We start from the raw sequence: 20,249 nt of genomic DNA, 5'->3' as shown, positions 1-20,249 counted from the left end.
TCTAACATTTCTAATTTAACTAAATCCCTTCAAACCATTTGGCTCAGATGCCGAGGTTGGACAGAGATATAACATCTGGAAAGATGAGAACACTACATTAATGAATTATGTCAAAGTTGATTTATTATGAACAGTAAAAGAATCCAATCAGATAAGTACTCAGTTTACTCAATGAACTAAAACTCATCAACTACGGTATAACTAATTGAGTAAGAATAAAGATTTTAAAAATTATCAAGCAAACATTACAAATTTGACCTCATACTAACAGGAAACTTTTTCTGTCCCCCAAGGGCCAATTATCTCAACAGTCCATACTGACAGGTATTTCCTGTGAAGAACACTGCATCCTCCTGTGATCCATGCTGACAGGGATCTTTATCCCTGGTTCTGGCGCTATACCCACACTGACTCTTTTTAAATACTTGATACTGGGTTAGTTGGACAGCAGGTTTGTGATGCAGAGTAACTCCAACAGCAAGTGTCCAATTCCCATACCAGCTGAGTTCATCATGAATGTCCCACCTTTTCAACCTTGCCCTTGTCTGAGGTATTCTGACCCTCAGGTTAAACCACCCTAAGTCATCTCCCTCTAAGGAGAGAGCAGCTCTATGGTCCTCTGGGACTGTGGCAACTTAATCCCAACATTGGGGTAAAGTTAACTCCCATTGATTAAAAGTTATTATTTTCAAAATTAAAAACATTTAAAGACAAATTTAAAAATAAATTAAATGTTTATTAATGTGGGAATAGTCAACTTGGTTGAATTTGTCCATTGCAATAAATTTGAAACAATGGAGTGTTTTAAATGTTCATTTTACATTTAAGAATTAATAAGCATCTATTCACGAGTACCTTTATTGTATGAAATCCAAGGCAGTACATGATGATATGATTCTGGAAGTGCCCTGCCAGTACCGTCATTGCAGTCTTTTCATTATACTCTTAAAAATGCAGTTATTAACTACTGATTATTAATTATTTATCTTCGGTTAGAGTAATTCGCAATCAGTAGTTAATGATGACATTTCTACTATTACAAAGTTGTTCGGGTACTCCTTTAATACAATTGCTTGCCAGTACACTAATAAAACATTGGTGCTAAGAGTTTCCATACCTGAGTTACTTTGTTTTGAGTGTCAGTGAGCTTGTGTACTCTATATAGAACAAATATTAGGTGGGCACAAGATGGATTCTTCAATTCAAGTATATTATGAAAGGGAATTTTGATCTTGTTGAATTCACCAAAGTGAATAGATTTTGGGCTGAATCTTACATATTTTTGGTTCAGTGCAAGTTGTGTCGAGTCGGTCAGTGATGTCTGGGCAGGAAGGTACACACTGAAGAAGGGCTCATGCCCGAAACGTCGATTCTCCTGCTCCTTGGATGCTGCCTGACCTGTTGCACTTTTCCAGCAACACATTTTCAGCTCCGATCTCCAGCATCTGCAATCCTCACTTTTTCCAGGAAGGTACACAGCCAACAAGGAGCCAATATATTAAGATGACCAGGACAACTATGATTCCCGCAAGTCTGTGTCCTGTACAGTGCGTGGGTCTGGATAATGTTCTTTCCTTTAAACACCCCAGTGTTTAATCACATTGGTGAGTCTTGCAGCCCCTCCACACAGGTCAAGACATTTACCAAAGCCACTCCAAAAGTGGTCTCGGTCATTTTACATTACATTACATTACATTACATTACATTACAGTGTGGAAACAGGCCCTTCGGCCCAACAAGTCCACACCGACCCGCCAAAGCGAAACCCACCCATACCCCTACATTTACCCCTTACCTAACACTACGGGCAATTTAGCATGGCCAATTCACCTGACCCTGCACATCTTTTGGACTGTGGGAGGAAACCAGAGCACCCGGAGGAAACCCACGCAGACACGGGGAGAACGTGCAAACTCCACACAATCAGTCGCCTGAGGCGGGAATTGAACCCGGGTCTCAGGCGCTGTGAGACAGCAGTGCTAACCACTGTGCCACCGTGCCGCCCACAATTTTCTTCCCTAATGCACACATTTGATTTCCCAGCCTAACGGAAAGTGACATAGAGTGAGCGTTCCTTGGCTACTGTTTTGGTGAGATCCAAGCTTCTAAATCCCTTTCTTCGTCACCTTTCCTGTAAACTCCATTGTCTTCACATCTCCCCGGGTCCCCATCCGACCTGTTGACATGACTATGCACCTGCCCAATTTCAGCCCTAGCATATGAGGTGACCATATCAAGTCATACCCTGTTCCCCACCACTTGAAGCCAGGGTACATGTGACTGTGGATGAACCCAACCCCCATCCCTCCTCCCCCATGCAACCCCCTTGCAACCCCCAATACCCCACACCTTCACAATTGTCATTCCCATTTTCACCAGCCTGCAGCCTTGAGTCCTGAAGAATCAATTGCCCATCTCCTTTCTGCGGCAGTGGCCCCTTGTCCTGGCTGATGTCAAGCTGGTCAAGCTGCATTCATTCAGACAAATGGGAAATATTTGATCACTCTCCTAACCTGTGCCTTGCAGTTGGTGGGCAGACTTTGGGGAGTCGAAATGAGTTGCCCTCTATCGGATTTCTAGCCTCTGACTTGCTCTTGTAGCTACAGAATTTATATGGTTGGTTGAGTTTCTGGTTAATGATAACCCCCAGGATGTTGATAGTGGGCAATTCAGCTGTGGTAATTGGATGGCCATTGAATGTCGAGGGACGATGGTTAGAATTGCTCCTGTTGGAGATGGTCATTGCTTGGCACTTGTGTGGAGCAAATGTTTCTTGTCAATTGTCAGCCCAAAACTTAGTTATTGTTTAGGTCTCGCTGTATTTGAACATGGACTGCTTCAATATCTGAGGTGTCACAAATTCTAAATGGATATAGATAGAAATAGATATTTAAAATTTTCTAGAAAATAGCCAAGTAAACTTGCTATTAGATTAAAATCCAAAGTAGTCATTTGGTAACATAGAACTTTAGTGATGCTGGAGATCAGAGTCGAAATACATAGCGCTGGAAAAGCACTGCAGGTCAGGCAGCAAGCAAGGAGCAGGAGAGTTGAAGATTTGGGCATAAGCCCTTCATCAGGAAGTGGGTGGCGGGAAGGGGGCTGAGAGATAAATAGGAGGGGGTGAGGCTGGGGGAAGGTAGCTTAGAAGGCTATTGGTAAAAGCAGGTGGGGGGAGGGGTGATGGTGAGAGGTCAGAGTGGAGGGTGGAGCGGATAGGTAGGAAGGAAGATGCACAGGTGGAACAGTTCAAGAGGGTGGTGCTGAGTTGGAGAGTTGGATCTGGGATGAGGCGGGGGGAGGGGAGGTGAGGAAACTGGTTAAATTAGATTAGATTACTTACAGTGTGGAAACAGGCACTTCGGCCCAACAAGTCCACTCCGACTCGCCGAAGCGTAACCCACCCAGACCCATTCTCCTACATTTACCCTTTCCCCTAACACTACGGGCAATTTAGCATGGCCAATTCACCTAACCTGCACATGTTTGGATTGTGGGAGGAAACCGGAGCACCCGGAGGAAACCCACGCAGATACGGGGAGAATGTGCAAACTCCACACAGAGAGTCGCCTAAGGTGGGAATTGAACCCGGGTCTCTGGCTCTGTGAGGCAGCAGTGCTAACCACTGTGCCACCGTGCCGCCCCAAATTGATGTTAATGCCATGTGGTTGGAGGATCCAAGGCAGAAGGTGAGGTGGTCTTCCTTTAGGCGTCGGATGGCTAGGATTTGGTGGAAAAAGACACATTTTGTTGAAGTTTTTGTCTTATACCCAGGATAGCTCACAGAAATATAAGAAAAGGGAAAACATGAACATTAAATGAGAAAAGAGTGCTGATTTGTTGGTGAGTGGACTTTGGTAGAAGCATTGCAATGCAGGATGCACAAGTTCATAATGATTAACAAATTCATGCCAAGTTTCGTTAAAGTTTAATTCAAAAGTGTTGATGCTTTTTGGTCAAATAGGAGAAAGTGAGGACTGCAGATGCTGGAGATCAGAGCTTAAAAATGTGTTGCTGGAAAAGCGCAGCAGGTCAGGCAGCATCCAAGGAGAAGGAAAATCGACGTTTCGGGCATAAGCCCTTCTTCAGGAATGAGGAGGGTGTGCCAAGCAGGCTAAGATAAAAGGTAGGGAGGAGGGATTTGGGAGAGGGGCGTTGGGAATGCGATAGGTAGAAGGAAGTTAAGGTGAGGGTGATAGGCCGGAGAGGGGGTGGGGGTGGAGAGGTCGGGAAGAAGATTGCAGGTCAAGAAGGCGGTGCTGAGTCTGAGGGCTGGGACTGAGAAAAGGTGGGGGGAGGGGAAATGAGGAAGCTCATTCTTCTTCAAAGACCGCAATTTCCCCTCAGACGTGGTTGACGATGCTCTCCACCGCATCTCCTCCACTTCCCGCTCCTCCACCCTTGAACCCCGCTCCTCTAATCGCCACCAGGACAGAACCCCACTAGTCCTCACCTACCACCCCACCAACCTCCAGATACATCGGATCATCCTTCGTCATTTCCGCCACCTCCAAACGGACCCCACCACCAAGGATATATTTCCCTCCCCACCCCTATCAGCGTTCCAGAAAGACCACTCCCTCCGCGACTCCCTTGTCAGATCCACACCCCCCACCAACCCAACCTCCACTCCCGGCACCTTCCCCTGCAACCGCAAAAAATGCAAAACTTGCGCCCACATCTCCCCCCTCACTTCCCTCCAAGGCCCCAAGGGATCCTTCAATATCCATCAGAAATTCACCTGCACCTCCACACACATCATTTACTGCATCCGCTGCACTCGATGTGGCCTCCTATACATTGGGGAGACAGGCCGCCTACTTGCGGAACATTTCAGAGAACACCTCTGGGACACCCGCACCGACCAACCCAACCGCCCCGTGGCTGAACACTTTAACTCCCCCTCCCACTCCGCCAAGGACATGCAGGTCCTTGGCCTCCTCCATCGCCAGACCCTGGCCACACGACGCCTGGAGGAAGAGTGACTCATCTTCCGCCTAGGAACCCTCCAGCCACAGGGGATGAATGCGGATTTCTCCAGCTTCCTCATTTCCCTTCCCCCCCACCTTTTCTCAGTCCCAGCCCTCAGACTCAGCACCGCCTTCTTGACCTGCAATCTTCTTCCCGACCTCTCCGCCCCTACCCCGTCTCCGGCCTATCACCCTCACTTTAACCTCCTTTCACCTATCGCATTCCCAACGCCCGTCCCCCAAGTCCCTCCTCCCTACCTTTTATCTAAGCCTGCTTGGCACACCCTCCTCATTCCTGAAGAAGGGCTTATGCCCGAAACGTCGATTCTCCTGCTCCTTTGATGCTGCCTGACCTGCTGCGCTTTTCCAGCAACACATTTTTAAGCTGTTTGGTCAAGGCATTGTCCTAAGAAATAAGCAAGGAATGATTTGCCACTGAAGGTCAAAGGGCAATGCTTTGATTTTTTTCTTGTTGGAGGTAGTCAGTATATAGTACTTTTGTAACTCACACATTACTCACTACTTATCAGTCCAAACCTGGATATTTTCCAGGTTTTGCTGCATTTGGGCATGGACTGTTTCAGTACAGTTCGATTAGTATATTATGGTCAGGTGCAGAATGAATCCTAATTCCTAAAGTAACTTTTAGAAGCCCTTAATGAAGCAGACAACAGACTGGTGAATCATAAAATGTGCCCTAGAATATTGCAATTCTACCTGTATAGCTTTTTAAAAATCAGATTGCCATGATGTACTAACAAAATTTAACCATATAACATATCAGCACCTTGACATTCAATATCATTACCATCACTGAATGCACTACTTTAAACATCCTGGTGGTTACCATTGACCAGAAACTGAACTGAACTATCCCTATCAGTACTGTGGCTACAAGGGCAGGTCAGAGGTTAGGAATCCGCCTCGGAACACTTCAACCCCATGGCATCAATGTGGACTTCACCAGTTTCCTCATTTCCCTCCCCCCATTTTACTCCAGTTCCAATCTTCCGGCTCAGCACCGTCATTATGACCTGTCCCAGCTGTCAACCTTCCTTCCCACCTATCTGCTCCACCTTCCTCTCTGACCTATCACCTTCACCCCCATCTCCATCCACCTTTAGCGCTCTCAGCTATTTTCACCCCAGCCCCCCTCCCCCTCCCATTTATCTCCCCACCCCCAAAGGTTTCAGCCTCTTTCCTGATGAAGGGCTTTTTCCTGAAATGTTGACTTTCCTGCTCCTCGGATGCTGCCTGATCTGCTGTGCTTTTCCAGCACCACTCTAATCTTGGGTAATTCACATCCTGACTCGACCACCATCTACAAAGCACAAGTCATGGGTTTGATGGAACATTTTCCAATTGTCTGTATGAGTGCAGCTTAAGCAACATTCAGAACAAACTAGCCCAATGATTGACACCATATCCACAAACATTCACTGCTTCCAACACTCATGTTTAGTAGCAGCAGTATATACCATCTAAGACGCACAGCAGAAATTCAGCAAGCAGCTTAGAAAGCTCCTTACAAATCTACAAGCACCAGTATCTCGAAGGATAAGGACACAGATACATGGAAACATTACGATTTGCAAGTTCCCCTCCAAATCATCCACCATTCTGAGTGGGAAATATATCTCTATGCATTCAGTATCACTGGATCAAAATCCTGGAATACACTCACTGACATCATTGTGGATCTACCTACAGAAAATGAACTGCAGTGGTTCAAGAAGTCAACTCACCACCACCTGCTCAAGGGAACCTAGGGATGGGCAATAAACACTGGCCCAGCCAGTGACATCCGTATAGAGTCCTCCATTCATAGAAATGCACAGCATGGAAGCAGACCCTTCGGTCCAACTTGTCCATGCCGACCAGATATCCTAACCTAATGTCATCCCATTTGCCAGCACTTGGCCCATATCCCTCTAAACTCTTCCTATTCATATACCCAACCAGATGTGTTTTAATTGTTGTAATTGTACCAGCTTCCACCACTTCATTTGGCAGCTCATCCCATACATGCACCTCTGTGTGAAAAGGTTACCCCTTAGGTCCCTTTTAAATTTTTCCCCTCTCCCTAAACCTATGCCCTCTAGTTCTGGGCTCCCCCACCACAGGGAAAATACCTTATTTATTTACCCTGTCAATGCCCCTCATGATTTAATGAATAAAACAAAAGTTGGTTTGATTCCAATATGTCACACCAACGGCACTTTGGAATTGTCCCAAAGAGATGCCAAGAAAAGTTGTTATTAAATAGTCATTGTACTGACTAGGTTTGACACATCGTTTAGTGGACAACAAATGCTAGAAACATTCCAGGAGCAGCACAATGTTCTTTTAAGTATGTTCTTCCAGATCAGAAATAGCATGGCCATACACAATGGATAGTAGCACAATTGTAGGTTGTTCCTTGGCATCCAACTATACTCTTTAATAAGATAATAAATTTATGGACACTGAGAATGATAATAAAGGCATCATCTTTATTAAAGAGCACAATAATGATGCTACCAGATCTGCTGAGTTTCTCCAGCAATTTCTATTTTTGGTTCAGCTTTCCAGCATCTGCAGTCCTTCCTTTGAATCATATTAATCTCTGACTTGAAGGTGCTGGTGTTGGACTGGGGTGGACAAAGTTAAAAGTCCCACAACACCAGATTATAGTCCTGGTGTTGAGTGATTTTTAACTTTAATATTAATCTCTGACAGTATTGGAGTTCAGGGAAAATAAACTACAACTCCCAGAATGCCAATGCAGGCAGAACTGACACGTGCCTTCCGGCCGCCATGTTGCTGGGTGCCGGTTATAATCCCGAGTGAAGGTGAAGCTGTGGTCATGGCTCATCTGCAGTTCACCGTACATAGAGGGTGAACGGTTTTAAACCTAATTCTGATTAGTTGTGTGGGATAGGTTTTGTTATCAGGATGAAGTGGTGAGAGGGTGTTCTCGGGCTCAACAGGAAGGCCAGGCTGAGGAAGGGGCTTGTACCAGTGCGGGATGCGATAGGACACAGTCCCCAGGCCGACCCCCCCCCCCCCCCCCCTCCTCCTTATACTAGTACCTAATGATAAGGTGTAGTTCGAAATTCACTGACAACGCCACTTACTGTAAAGGGAGGGGATCGAAATCTGGGAATTCCCGGTGGCGGTCGGCAGGTTGTTTCCAATGTCGAGGCAGAGCACCTGCCCACAAATTGGCCTTTCAGAGTGAGAGACCGCAGGCAGCTGCGGCTTCTTCTGTGTCTTCCCACGGCTGGACTCTTCCAATCCTGGAGGGCTCTCCCTGGTCTGATTAAGGGCACTCGTCTTCTCGCCATTTCCCCCCCCCCTCCAAAGAAAAATATCACCGATATTGGGTGCTATATTTAGCAAACGTCTCCATGGCTTCTACATCTGTTGATAAGGTGGGTTGCTGTTTATAGTATTTAACTTGATTTACTAATTGTCACAGTTTCTATTTGCAGATTTGATAACCTCATACTTGTTGTTTGAAGGTGCTAATGATGTTGAAGGTGCCAATGATGTTGAAATAGTTCAAGAGTAGCTCTTGCAAATAATCTGCAACTTTTGAGTTTGTGTGCATTATTCCAGTGTTTGACACCATCTGGAGAGGAAGATGGGTTCAGTAATAAACGTGTGATGATGAAAACAGTAGTTTTGGTTGCAGGTTTTGTTCAGCAATGAAATTTGGAAGTTCTCCTGATTAGATGTTGAGCAAGGAGTGTGGAATCACAGGAAATGTGTGGGCCTAAGGGAGATCGCAGCAGGTCAGGCAGCATCAAAGGAGCAGGAGAATTGACGTTTCGGGCATAAGCCCTTCTTCATTCCTGAAGAAGGGCTTATGCCCGAAATGTCGATTCTCCTGCTCCTTTGATGCTGCCTGACCTGCTGTGCTTTTCCAGCAACACATTTTTCAGCTCTGATCTCCAGCATCTGCAGTCCTCACTTTTGCCTAAGGGAGATGGTGATCTTGTAGAATTGAATGATTTGGTAACTGTTTGTTTGAAAGCAGAGTGTAGGATGATATACTGAGGCTGATCAACTACTGCCCTACCTGATAAAAGTATGCTGTTCAATGTTGAATATTACTTGGATGTAGTACAGAGGTTAACAAAGACAATCTATCATTAACACCAGGTGCTGTGTAACTCTCTAGTACTAACCAAACTGGCTAAATCATAAAAAGGCTGCTACACTCACCCCTGTGGCAGAGGTGAGAAAGCCAGCAAGTGATCTTGTCCTCATCGTTTTACAGATGCACCTGTCCATGATGGTATTAGTAAGAGTTTCCACCATGATGATGATGTAGAGATGAATTCCTGTCTTTGCACTGAAGATAGTGTTTTGTGGCATTGTACTAAATGAAACAGATTCCAAGTAGATCTAGCAGCTCAAAACTGGGAATTTGAGACATGTCAGCAACAGCAGAATTCCCAAACTGTAACCTTCACTCTGCCATTACCATCAAACAATGGATCCAATTATAGTTCAGGGAGGAATATGAGAGAAGTCAGGAACAGCAAGGTGCACTAAACTAATGAATCCTCAGCATAAGGCTACCGTGCATGCTAAACAATAGAAGGAAAATGCTAGGAATAGAACTAAGTGATCCCATAATTGATATAGCTGGTCAAAGTACTGCAAGTTTGGATTGTTCTGTTGGAGAAGCCATGGTGTGTTGCTGCATGCATCTTGTAAATGACATAAGCTGCTGCCACTGAAATGGTATATTGATCTAGTTGGCTGTTATTTATGGTGCTGAACTGGATTTTTTTAGTCCTGCTGCTATTCAAGGAAGTGAGAGTATATCCATCACACTTTCAGCAGTGGACAGGATCTGGGGACATGAGATTAAGTGTAATTTAGAAACTATGTACCAACCTTGGCATTTGATTTGGACACAGAAGCATGTGTAGGCTATCAGATGCCACAGAAACCACTTTATTCACATCTCTAGCAACTTGTGCCAAAGTTTAGCGAGCTGTCAGAGTTGAGCAAAAGTCTGTCATGGTCATAACTGTCCGAATCATACTTGTCTGCCAAATGCCAGTTGTGTATATTATCATCCCTTGGTATGTCTTGCCTTACTGGTGGTAACATGCAGTCAGTCAGGTGTGGCCCTAGAAGTCTGCACCACTGATTCCAGACCCCATTATATCTTGTGGAATTGGGTCAGATGTGGGCAAGGCAACCTCTGGGTGATCAATTAGTACTGTGCTCCACATTTTGAACAGCATTTGGAAGATGCACTGAGGATAGCAAGAGCTGTCGGAATGCTGGCCAGCAGCTATAAATCATGTTGCAAGGTGAAATTAAAGCACTGAATCTCTGTCGTTGATGGCATATGTCCTTACAAGATTTATAAAACTGTGGTTGCTGAGTGCATTATTAATCATTGCCTTTTATAGTATAATGAGGAATACATTTAAAGTAATAAAGAATGTCATGCTTATAACCAGTTTTCCAGCAGCTTCTGATTGCAAACGTAATAAACAAATAGTAATGCTGAAGAGGGAGCTCTCAATTTCAGCGCTGTAGACATGAGATTTAATCATTCCAGCCATTTTCTTTTCTCTGTTTCGTCCGATTTGATTAAGTGTGCAAGTCTGATATTTAACTTTGGATCAGATTACAAGAAAACATCAGGCTTTGTGAGCAGACCTTCTTCCAAAGTATCTAAATTTTTAAATTTAAAGGTTAGAAGTCTTATTTGTACATGCCTAGGACTTTAATGGGTAGTCCAGCTATGCCAGTTAGAAGCTACAGTATCGCTGCCTTTTATTCTGATGCAATCCAAATTTATCACCTTGTGTTCTCCTTTTTTGTGTTCAATTGCAACTACAACAAAGATTCTAATCTATATTAAAATTATACTTGTGATGTCATCTATAACCAGGAATACCTCCATATTTCTTTTTCCTAAAAGTATCGTCGTGGGTAATGGGACTATTTTGTCTGACTTCTTTGAAGGGCAACTTTCCAGACACTACAACAATGTCAGTGACTTTGATTAGAATATTTACTGGTATTCTTGGGCGGGGGGGTGATTTGGTGTGTGGGAACTCACCAGTTTCATGAAGTTGATCATTCATAACATTTCAGGTTTTGTGTATTTTATTGATACTTTTGGGAATGTAATATGAGTTTTTGATCATCCATCTCAAAGTGGATCAGTTTGTTAATGAGCATTTTAATTTCCTTAGCCATCATATTGTCCATATTATTAATTGAATTAAGTGACATTTGTCGTTTTGTCAACATTTCATCCCTCTTCTGCAGACTGATTTGTGACGGTGTACCATTATGTGGCTTCTCACTTACATTTAGCATTCTGCACAGAAGGACCTTTATTCATGTAATGGTATCAATAGAGAGGTTTATGTATCGCAATAGTTCATTTATATATGCTGGATTAAATATTTTATGATGCAAAATTATCATTTGTTTATGTAGCATTGAAAGTGAGATTGCCCAATTGAGGGGAATGTTGTGCTTTGAACTTTCTTTCTGTCAGTAATTTAATTCTTCTGAATGTGAATACTATCAACACTTGATGTTACAGCCAACACTGGAAGTGCAAGCGTCATTGCATGCATCAGACGAGTCTGTATCGGCCACATTTTAACCGACTACAGCTTGATTTGTTAGTGCTAGAGTGTGTTTGTGTAGTTTGATATTACTTTTAATTGAAATGCTAGCTGTGTTTCTTCATTTATTGCAGCTGACATTTTTCACTCCGAATGTGTAATTGTGTTCCAGTCTGAGAGTATCCCTTGTCTGGCTGTAACAGATGGCTCTGCAAGGACCAATGGAATGAACTCTGCTTGTACCTATTGTTTCCAGATATTTTGCTTTTGTGGCTGTCCGTAGTCAGTGGCACCAGTCAGTTGCTTGGCTGTATAACTTTTAATCCATACTTTCCTTGCATTTTTTTCTTTTCTTTCTATTTTTCTCATTGTCACCCTTTTGTACTTTTTATACCAAATGTCTAACACTAAAGTGAGGAGGAGGGTGGTGTCTTTACGATGTAACTGGTGCTGCTGATGGAATTTCTGCATTTTTTTTTAACTGTAGCATCCAATGCCTTGATTTTTAGTGTAAAAAAAAAATAATGGGAAGGTGATGGCTAGTGGTATTATCACTAGACTATTAATCTGGAGATGTAGGTTCAAATCCCACCATGACAGATGAATTGGAATTCAATTTTTAAAAAACTGGAATTAAGAAATCATTGTCAATTGTTGGAAAAACTTGTCTGGTTCACTAATCTTTTTTATAGAAGGGAGTAATGTGACTCCTGTGACACATGACTAATGTGGTATACTCTTAACTGCATTCTGAGATGGCCTTGCAAGTTAACAATTGTGATAAAGTTTCTAAAGATAAAATGAAACCTGATGGACCACTTGGCATCTACCTAGGCACTGAAGAAGACAATGACAAGCACAGCCCTGTCAACCCAACATTGTCCATTACTAACATTGAGAGGGGACTGGCGGCTAAATTGGGAGAATTGACTGTCAGACTAGTCAAGGAATAATCATGTTCACAGAATCATATATTTTACAGACAATGTCCCATACACTACCTTCACCATCCCTGGATTATGTTGTCACATCTGCAGGACAGACCAAGCAGAGATGGTGGTTTTCCACAACATTGATTCTGGACGGCATGTTGTCATGTGGAACCAGATAAAACATGGGCAAGGAAACCTCATTCAAAGTTTGTGAGAAGATTTGTAGCTCGGGTGCTCGTTGTTGTGGTTCTGTTCACCGAGCTGGGAATTTGTGTTGCAGACGTTTCGTCCCCTGTCTAGGTGACATCCTCAGTGCTTGGGAGCCTCCTGTGAAGCGCTTCTGTGTTGTTTCCTCCAGCATTTATATTGCCGACAACCAGAAGCGGCAGAGATAAACCACTATAAATGCCGGAGGAAACAACACAGCGCTTCACAGGAGGCTCCCAAGCACTGAGGATGTCACCTAGACAGGCGACGAAATGTCTGCAACACAAATTCCCAGCTTGGCGAACAGAACCACAACAAGGAAACCTCATGCTAAATAACACGATACCATCCTCTCTCAGCCTTTTGGATCGGTAACTCCTCCATGTTGAATGTCACTTGGAGGTAACACTGGGTGTACCAATGGGTTTCAAATTCCACCATCAAGAGAGGCTCGGCAGCAACACTAATTGACTTTGTACTAGGCTAGGTTTGTGGCAGGTGGTGAGGGAGCTAACAAAAAAGAAGAACAAACTTGACCACCTCTTAATATTCTGGCTGCCACAAATGCATGTCAGTATTGGTAAGAGTGACCATAACACAGCCCTTGTGGTGATGAAGTTTTGCCTTTAAATTGAGAATCCATTCCATTCTGTGGTATGGTTCTATCACACTGCTAAATGGGACAGACATTGATGCGACCAAGCAACTCAAGACTGGGTGCCCACAAGGTGCTCAATGCTGTCAGCACAGAGCTGTCCTCCAACATAATCTGCAATGTCTTACACAGTACCTTCCCTATTCTACCAATATAATCAAGTTATCAACCCTGGTTCAGTGAAGAACCAGGGCATGCAAGTTGCAGCATACCTAAAAATAAGGTGTCTACCTATTGAAGCCCCATGTCAGGATGATTAGCGTGGCAACCAGCATAAGCAGGAAGTGAATGGCAGATATGTGATTTCTACAACCAATAGAACAGATGTAAGCTCTCCTGTTCCGTTACATCCAGTAGTGCATGGTGAACAACTAAACAGGAGGAGACTCCACAAACATTCTATCCTCTGTAATGGGAGAGTCAAGCACCTTAGTGCAAAACATAAGACTGAAGCATTTGTGGTAAACATTTTGGTCAGAAGGGCTGAACAGATGTTCCATCCCTGTCTCCTCCAGAGATCCACAGTATCACGTACCAGTCTTCACCCAATTTGATGCACTCCATGTGGAGCTTCTAAACATACTGCAACTCTGCCAAGCTGTTCCAGTACAGCTACAACACCTGGCATCTACCTGACAATATGGATAATTGGGAGAAAGTGAGGACTGCAGATGCTGGAGATCAGAGCTGAAAAATGTGTTGCTGGAAAAGCGCGGCAGGTCAGGCAGCATCAAAGGAGCAGGAGAATCGCCACTTTGGGCATAAGCCCTTCTTCAGGAATGGGTCAGAAGAAGGGCTTATGCCCGAAACATCGATTCTCCTGCTCTTTTGATGCTGCCTGACCTGCTGCGCTTTTCCAGCAATACATTTTTCAATATGGATAATTGTCCATGTATGTCCTGTGTGTGTATCTCTCACAAACAGACATATCCACCCATTTACCACCCTCTCACTGTCATTTATCAGTAAAGTGATGGAAATTATCATTGGTGTTACCAAGCAGCACATACTCAGAAATAACCTGCTCACTGATGTCCAGTTTGAGTTCCACCAGTGCCACTAAGCGTATAGTCTTGGTCTAAACACTGTCGAAGAAGCTGAATTCCAGAGGTGAGGTGAGTGTGACTGTCCTTGACATTAAGGTTGCACATGACTAAGTATGGCATGAAAAAGCTTAAGCAAAAGTGGAAATTGGATGAAGACATTTGTGGCACAAAGGATGATTATGGTTTGAAGTTAGTCACCTATATTTCAGGACATTTTCACCAGGTCTTCCTCTGCCATAACCTTCTCCAGCTATATCGCTAGGCCAGAATCCTGGGATTCCCAAATGGCATAATGGATTTACTACACCAAATGGACTGCAGTGGTTTAAGAACGCAGCGCACCACCTTCAATGACAACTAAGGCATAAGTGTTGTCCCAGTGTCAGCAACACCCCATTTCATGAACGAATTAAAAAAAAACACAAGGTAACCAAATGCATGCAACCAAACAGCCTTTGTCTTTGTTTTTTATATCTTTAAGTTTTTTTTTTAATGTCCACACTAACATTGGTCACTTGTATAATTACAAGGATCAAAAACTTTTTTTTTGTCAGCCCTCTAGTATTCTTTGTTTTCAGCAGAACTCTATACAAAACGTTAATATTTTATAAGCACTCAGTTTTTCCTATAATTAACAATGGCCATGTCATCTGAGTTTTTTTTTCTCTCAAGCCATGTTTAAAAAGTTTCTTTTTAAAAAGTGCAAGCATTCATTTGAATGTAGTTTGTCTAGAAAATTTATTGTGATTGTACTTAGACACTGCTCATAAAAATTCTTTTTTCTCAAGGTATGATTTTCTTTTTCTTGCCACTGGCATATGCAGAACTGTAACTGCTAGTTAGTTGCCATTTAAGACATGCTCCTGCTCCTTGGATGCTGCCTGACCTGCGCTTTTCCAGCACTCCTACTCCTTGGATGCTGCCTGACCTGCGCTTTTCCAGCACTCCTGCTCCTTGGATGCTGCCTGACCTGCGCTTTTCCAGCAACACATTTTCAACATTTAAGACATATTAGCAGGTTACTTAACTGCTGTGCTGGGAAGTGTTATGGCTGTTTCTTCTCTTTTCTGTCATCTATAAATACACATTTCCAATGGCTACCAACACACAGTAATTGAAATAGTAAGGCTTGCTTCTCTATCTCCTTTTCTTGACCCCATCCAACTACCATTATCGTCGATTCATAGCTCGCTCCAGTGAAAACAACTGTAAGCCAACTACATCATTCACAGATTAGCTAACGTTGTAGCTGAAATGACCATCATTTTGTACAACTTAGCTGTATAATTCGCAGTGCAATTGTGTGCTCTGAGCTGTCTGGTTGTCTGAGAATTGTTTTCATTTTTCTGCTGGTCACAGTTTTGTCCAAGATGAATCTTGCTGAAATATTTTGAGACTTACAGGCTCCTATGGTCTGAGGAAAATTCCTTTGAGCTGTACTGGATATTAGTCTTTGTTCTGTATTTAGCCACAGTTTCACTTTTTCTGTCATTTCTGTTCCCTGCAGATAAACCTGCGCCTTATTTTAGTTAGTGGGAAGACACAAGAGTTCATGTTTTCACCAAACGATTCTGCTGCAGATATTGCCAAATATGTCTATGAAAACTGGCCCATGGGTGAGTGTTCTAGGTATTTTGCAGGTATTTGTGATATGTATCAAATTTCCAGCGAAACCTTTTCACAGGTTGGTTCTAACTTGGGATGAAATCCTGAACCATGGAAGCAAAACTAGAAATCAGTTAATTCATTACTTTGAAATAATTTTAATGCAGTTTTTTTGGTTCAGAATTTTGATTTTTCTATTCATATTTTCAAGCAAAGCAACCAAACTGAAGTACCATTGTTGAAAATCTAGGTTATAACTAATTGATGGAGCAGGCAAAATAAATCAGAAAATGCTGGTTTGGTGACATTACATTTGGGTTTCACAAAGGAAAAGGCAAAACCCCCTTAGACTAAAGATTTCCATAATTCTGAGATTCGAAGAAAGAGATGTTTAAATGTGTCATAATCCAAAAGAATGTAGTGAGGTGAGAATGTAGACTGATATATTTCAAGATTTAGGAGGTAGACAATTTACAGATTTTTGAGAGAAGTCCTGAATGTAACCATGAATATCCTAGTGTAAGAATCCCATTGAAAGGTTAGCTTCAATTTACTCACTCTTTAGACAGACTTATAAAATATTAGAAATTGCAGTTATTTTTTACTAATGATTTAAGACTCCTTTTCAGGAAGCTAGTAGAATGTTATTATATACAATGAAGGGAATTTAATGCAAAAGTTGGAGGCTATGCTTAAGTTATACATGGCAATGATTAAACCATATCTGGAGTACTGTATATGGTATTGGTTTCATGATATAAGAAATAATGTTAATACTTTGGAACAATTCTGAGAGAGATTATAAAATTAATACCTGAAATGTGCAGGTTGTCTTGTGAACAAGTTAGATAGGTGAGGCTCATATCCGTTGGAGTTTAGAGTCAGAGTTGATTTAAAATCCTGAGTGGTCTTGACAGGGTAGAATGGAGAGGATATTTTGAATAGATAAAGCAAAATGTTTTCTGAGAATTGAGTCTTTGGAACGCTAATCCTTTAAAATATGGTTGAAGCCTTGAATATTTTTAAGGTAGGATAAAGATTCTTGTTAAGCAATGGAGTGGTTATCCAGGATAGGTGGGAATGTGTGTACGTCCTCTATATCAAGATTTCCCCCATGAGTTTAAAAACTTCTTCTCAGCTTTTAAGCTGTCAAACCTCCTTCAAATCTTGTATGTTTCAATAAGATCATCACCTGTTAATCTTCTAAGGGCCTGACTTGTTCAGCTGTTCTTGATAAGTCAATCCCTTCATCTCCAGCATCAGCTTGGTATGGAGAAAAAGCACAAAAAACTGCTGATGCTGGAAACCCAAAGCAGAAATTGCTGGAAAAACTCTGCAGGTCTGGCAGCATCTGTAGAGAGGAAGCAGTTAATATTTTGGATCTGTTCTGAAAGAGGGTCAGTTGGACCCAAAATGTCTGCTTTCTCTTCAGATATTGTCAGACCTGCTGAGTTTTCAGTAAATTCTGCTTTTGTTTCTGATCAGGCTAATGAATCTCTTTTGAACTATCTCCAATGCTGTACATCTTTTAAATCCAGAGGTCAAGCTGTACACAGTACTCCAGGTGCAGTCTCAACAATACTCTGCAGTTATAACATGACTCTCCTATTTTTAAAACCCCAACCCAAACAGATGTTATTAGCTGGGGAGACAATGACGAGACTATTTAATTCAGAAACTAAGCTAATGGTCTAGGGAACCAGGTTTGTATCTCACCATGGCAGATGGTGGAATTTACATTTAATTAAAATATCCTGAGAATTAAGAATCTACTGACGGCTTTTTAATAACCATTGTCGATTGTTGGAAAACACATCTGGCTCACTGATGTTCTTCTGGGAAGGAAATCAGCTATCCTCATCTGTTCTGACCTGCATGGGACTCAAGATCCCTAGCAATGTGGTTGACTCTCAACTGCCCTCTGGCCAATTTAGGGATGAGCAATGACTGCTGGCTTAGCCATTGGCACCCACATTCTGTGAATGAATTTTAAAAGCAGGTCTGGAAAAATAAACCATCGTAATCTTAAGGGAGAGAAAATTTGTAAAAGTAAGCTTTGCTGATAATGTTCGTGCTTGTGAAACTGAGGTGAAAGCTCTGCTAATATTGGATTCTTGTTCTGCCCTCAATGAATGAGGAACAGCATATCCTGGAACTGTGTAGCAATGTAGTGCAACAAGTCTGCAGTAATGTGAGTAGTTGTGGAAGGGATTACTATATTCATTTTTTAAAGTGAAATTTATTTTAATTGAAGTATCATTTGCCCATTAATTCCTGTTTAACACATCCAGCCCAATAATTAAAGTAAGATTAAAGAGTGAAACTGTTGACAACATAGTCATTTTAAGTGGGATATACTGTAAATTTTATTGTTTTAGTTATGGTTTCCCCATTGGGATCTCGACAAAGGCAAAAGGTGGATTCATTCTTGTTACATGAACACTGGAAGACTTACCTTGGTATTCTGTTCTGAAACTACTGATTTCAATGATTTGAATGTATATTCCTATGTCGGTTTGGAGATTGGAATTGCTAAACCAGTTGTTGGAATTTAACTTTTCTAATCTCCTTTGGATTTTGTATTGTCTGTTTTCAGGCAAATAAAGTCTATGTGGCATTCTCAGTAGCTGGTCTCTTGAATGTAGAGATGGATTTTTCAGATCACATAACAGACACCTGAACAAATCTTGTTTTGTATATCGTGTAAGAAACTGATCAAATAGAGAATTTCTAGCTCTCTGCCACAAAGTACGCTCCAAATTTACACACATCCTGATCTTTTCTGGTGGTGTCAGCCACTGATAACGGCTGTGATTTCCCCAGCGCTGTTTACCTATTAATAGAAGTTGGGTTTCCATAAAGAGTAAAATAGAATTGCATATCTATTTGTGTTGAGTTGATTGTCAAGCCCATCATGCACACTCTTGAAGGCAGATAAAAATTTCAGTGCTCGTTCTTTACATACATAATGAACGTGGTTTTTGGTTCGTGTGTGTATGTGGACGAGAAACGTGTCACAGTTGTGTGTGTGTCGTGCTGGAAAAGCACAGCAGGTCAGGCAGCATCCGAGGAGTAGAAGAATTGACGTTTCAGGCAAGAGCCCTTTATCAGCAATGCGAAACATGTCACAATATTATTGGAAAGAAACAGCTTAACAGAAGTTTGAGTCCCACCAACACTTTGTTAATACCCAGGGTCATTCCGAAATGGTTTGAGAATTAATTAAACTTGGGATCTTACTATAGCTGTGGCTAATAATTGTGCTGGATCATCAAAGGGTTATTTTAATATTTGTTGACAGGATGAGGGCATTGCTGGCTAGGCCAGCATTTGTTGCCCATCCCTAATTACCCAGAGGGCAGTTGAGTCAACCACATTTGCTATGGGTCTAGAGTCACATGTAGACCAGACCAAGTAAGGATGGCAGTTTCCTTCCCTAAAGGACATTAGTGAACCAGATAGAGATTTCTGTCAATCAACAGTGGATTCATAGCCATGATTACACTCTTGATTCCAAATATGAACTGAATTCCATTTACACAATCTACCATGAAGGATTTGAACCTGGGTCCCCAGAGCATTACTGGGTCTCTAGATTAACAGTCCAGTGATTAATACCACTAGGCATTGCCTACCCTATTTTGTTTTTAAAAAGCATGCTGTTCAACCATTTTTATGCAGTGTCTCTTTATTGATCACCACACCGTTTTTCTTTCTGCTGTTTGTGTTTTAAAAATTATTGTTCCTCTAACTGAGTTGTTTGCCAAATCTTTTTCCTTTGTGACGATATTTGTTTTCCTTCCTCTGTCCCTGTTTCCCCTGTTGTGAAAGTTTGAGTCAGATTTCAGTGAAATCTGAGAGGAAGTTTTGTGCTTGCCTGACACTTACCTAATACAATATTTTGGATTTTGCTGCTTTGGTCTCCATTTTCAAATAGCACTGAACTCCAGTATTAAGTATTGTATGCTGAAATAATACTTTTTGAGATGTTTATTTTTCAATTGCAAGTAACATTTTTCATCACAATATTTTCAGACTGGGATGAAGAACAAGTTAGTAGCCCCAGCATTCTCCGGCTCATTTACCAAGGAAGGTTTTTACATGGAAATGTTACCTTGGGGGGTAAGTTCCAAATTATGTGGAATATTTTAGAAATGAAAAATTTTGATAAGTTCGGGCAATGTGTTGCTCCTGCATTGATTTTAATAGAAATCATAAATAGGATGTATCAGTCTCTG

At 42.1% G+C, this 20,249-nt stretch overlaps 2 protein-coding genes across 4 annotated transcripts in view; one reads left to right on the top strand and one right to left on the bottom strand.

Moving 5' to 3' along the window:
- snrnp35 (small nuclear ribonucleoprotein 35 (U11/U12)) overlaps positions 1-8,148 on the bottom strand; it is a 22,334-nt gene extending 14,186 nt beyond the window's left edge. The window contains exon 1 of the mRNA XM_087992003.1: positions 8,087-8,148. The gene's annotated coding sequence lies outside the window, so the exon portion shown is untranslated. The remainder of the gene's footprint in view (positions 1-8,086) is intronic.
- The window catches only part of LOC122557271 (ubiquitin-like protein 3), a 27,621-nt gene continuing 15,149 nt past the window's right edge, over positions 7,778-20,249 (top strand). The window contains exons 1-3 of one of the 3 annotated variants that reach the window (XR_006313782.2): positions 7,778-8,383; positions 15,914-16,022; positions 20,047-20,133. Coding sequence is in view for 2 of the 3 variants with exons in the window: in XM_043704793.2 (XP_043560728.1) it covers positions 8,360-8,383; positions 15,914-16,022; positions 20,047-20,133 (220 nt within the window). In the remaining variant the exon portion in view is untranslated. Of the gene's footprint in view, positions 8,384-14,615; positions 14,833-15,913; positions 16,023-20,046; positions 20,134-20,249 lie in introns of those variants that run through there. The other 2 variants (XM_043704793.2, XM_087992005.1) reach the window with 2 other exon arrangements.

This window comes from Chiloscyllium plagiosum, unplaced genomic scaffold (assembly GCF_037043375.1).
Source record: "Chiloscyllium plagiosum isolate Xiang-an unplaced genomic scaffold, Cpla_swu_hap1 HiC_scaffold_11, whole genome shotgun sequence".
In the NCBI taxonomy this organism is placed as follows: Eukaryota; Metazoa; Chordata; class Chondrichthyes; order Orectolobiformes; family Hemiscylliidae; genus Chiloscyllium; species Chiloscyllium plagiosum.
Note: the sequence above shows the minus strand (reverse complement) of the source record. Positions and strands in the feature narration are given on the sequence as shown.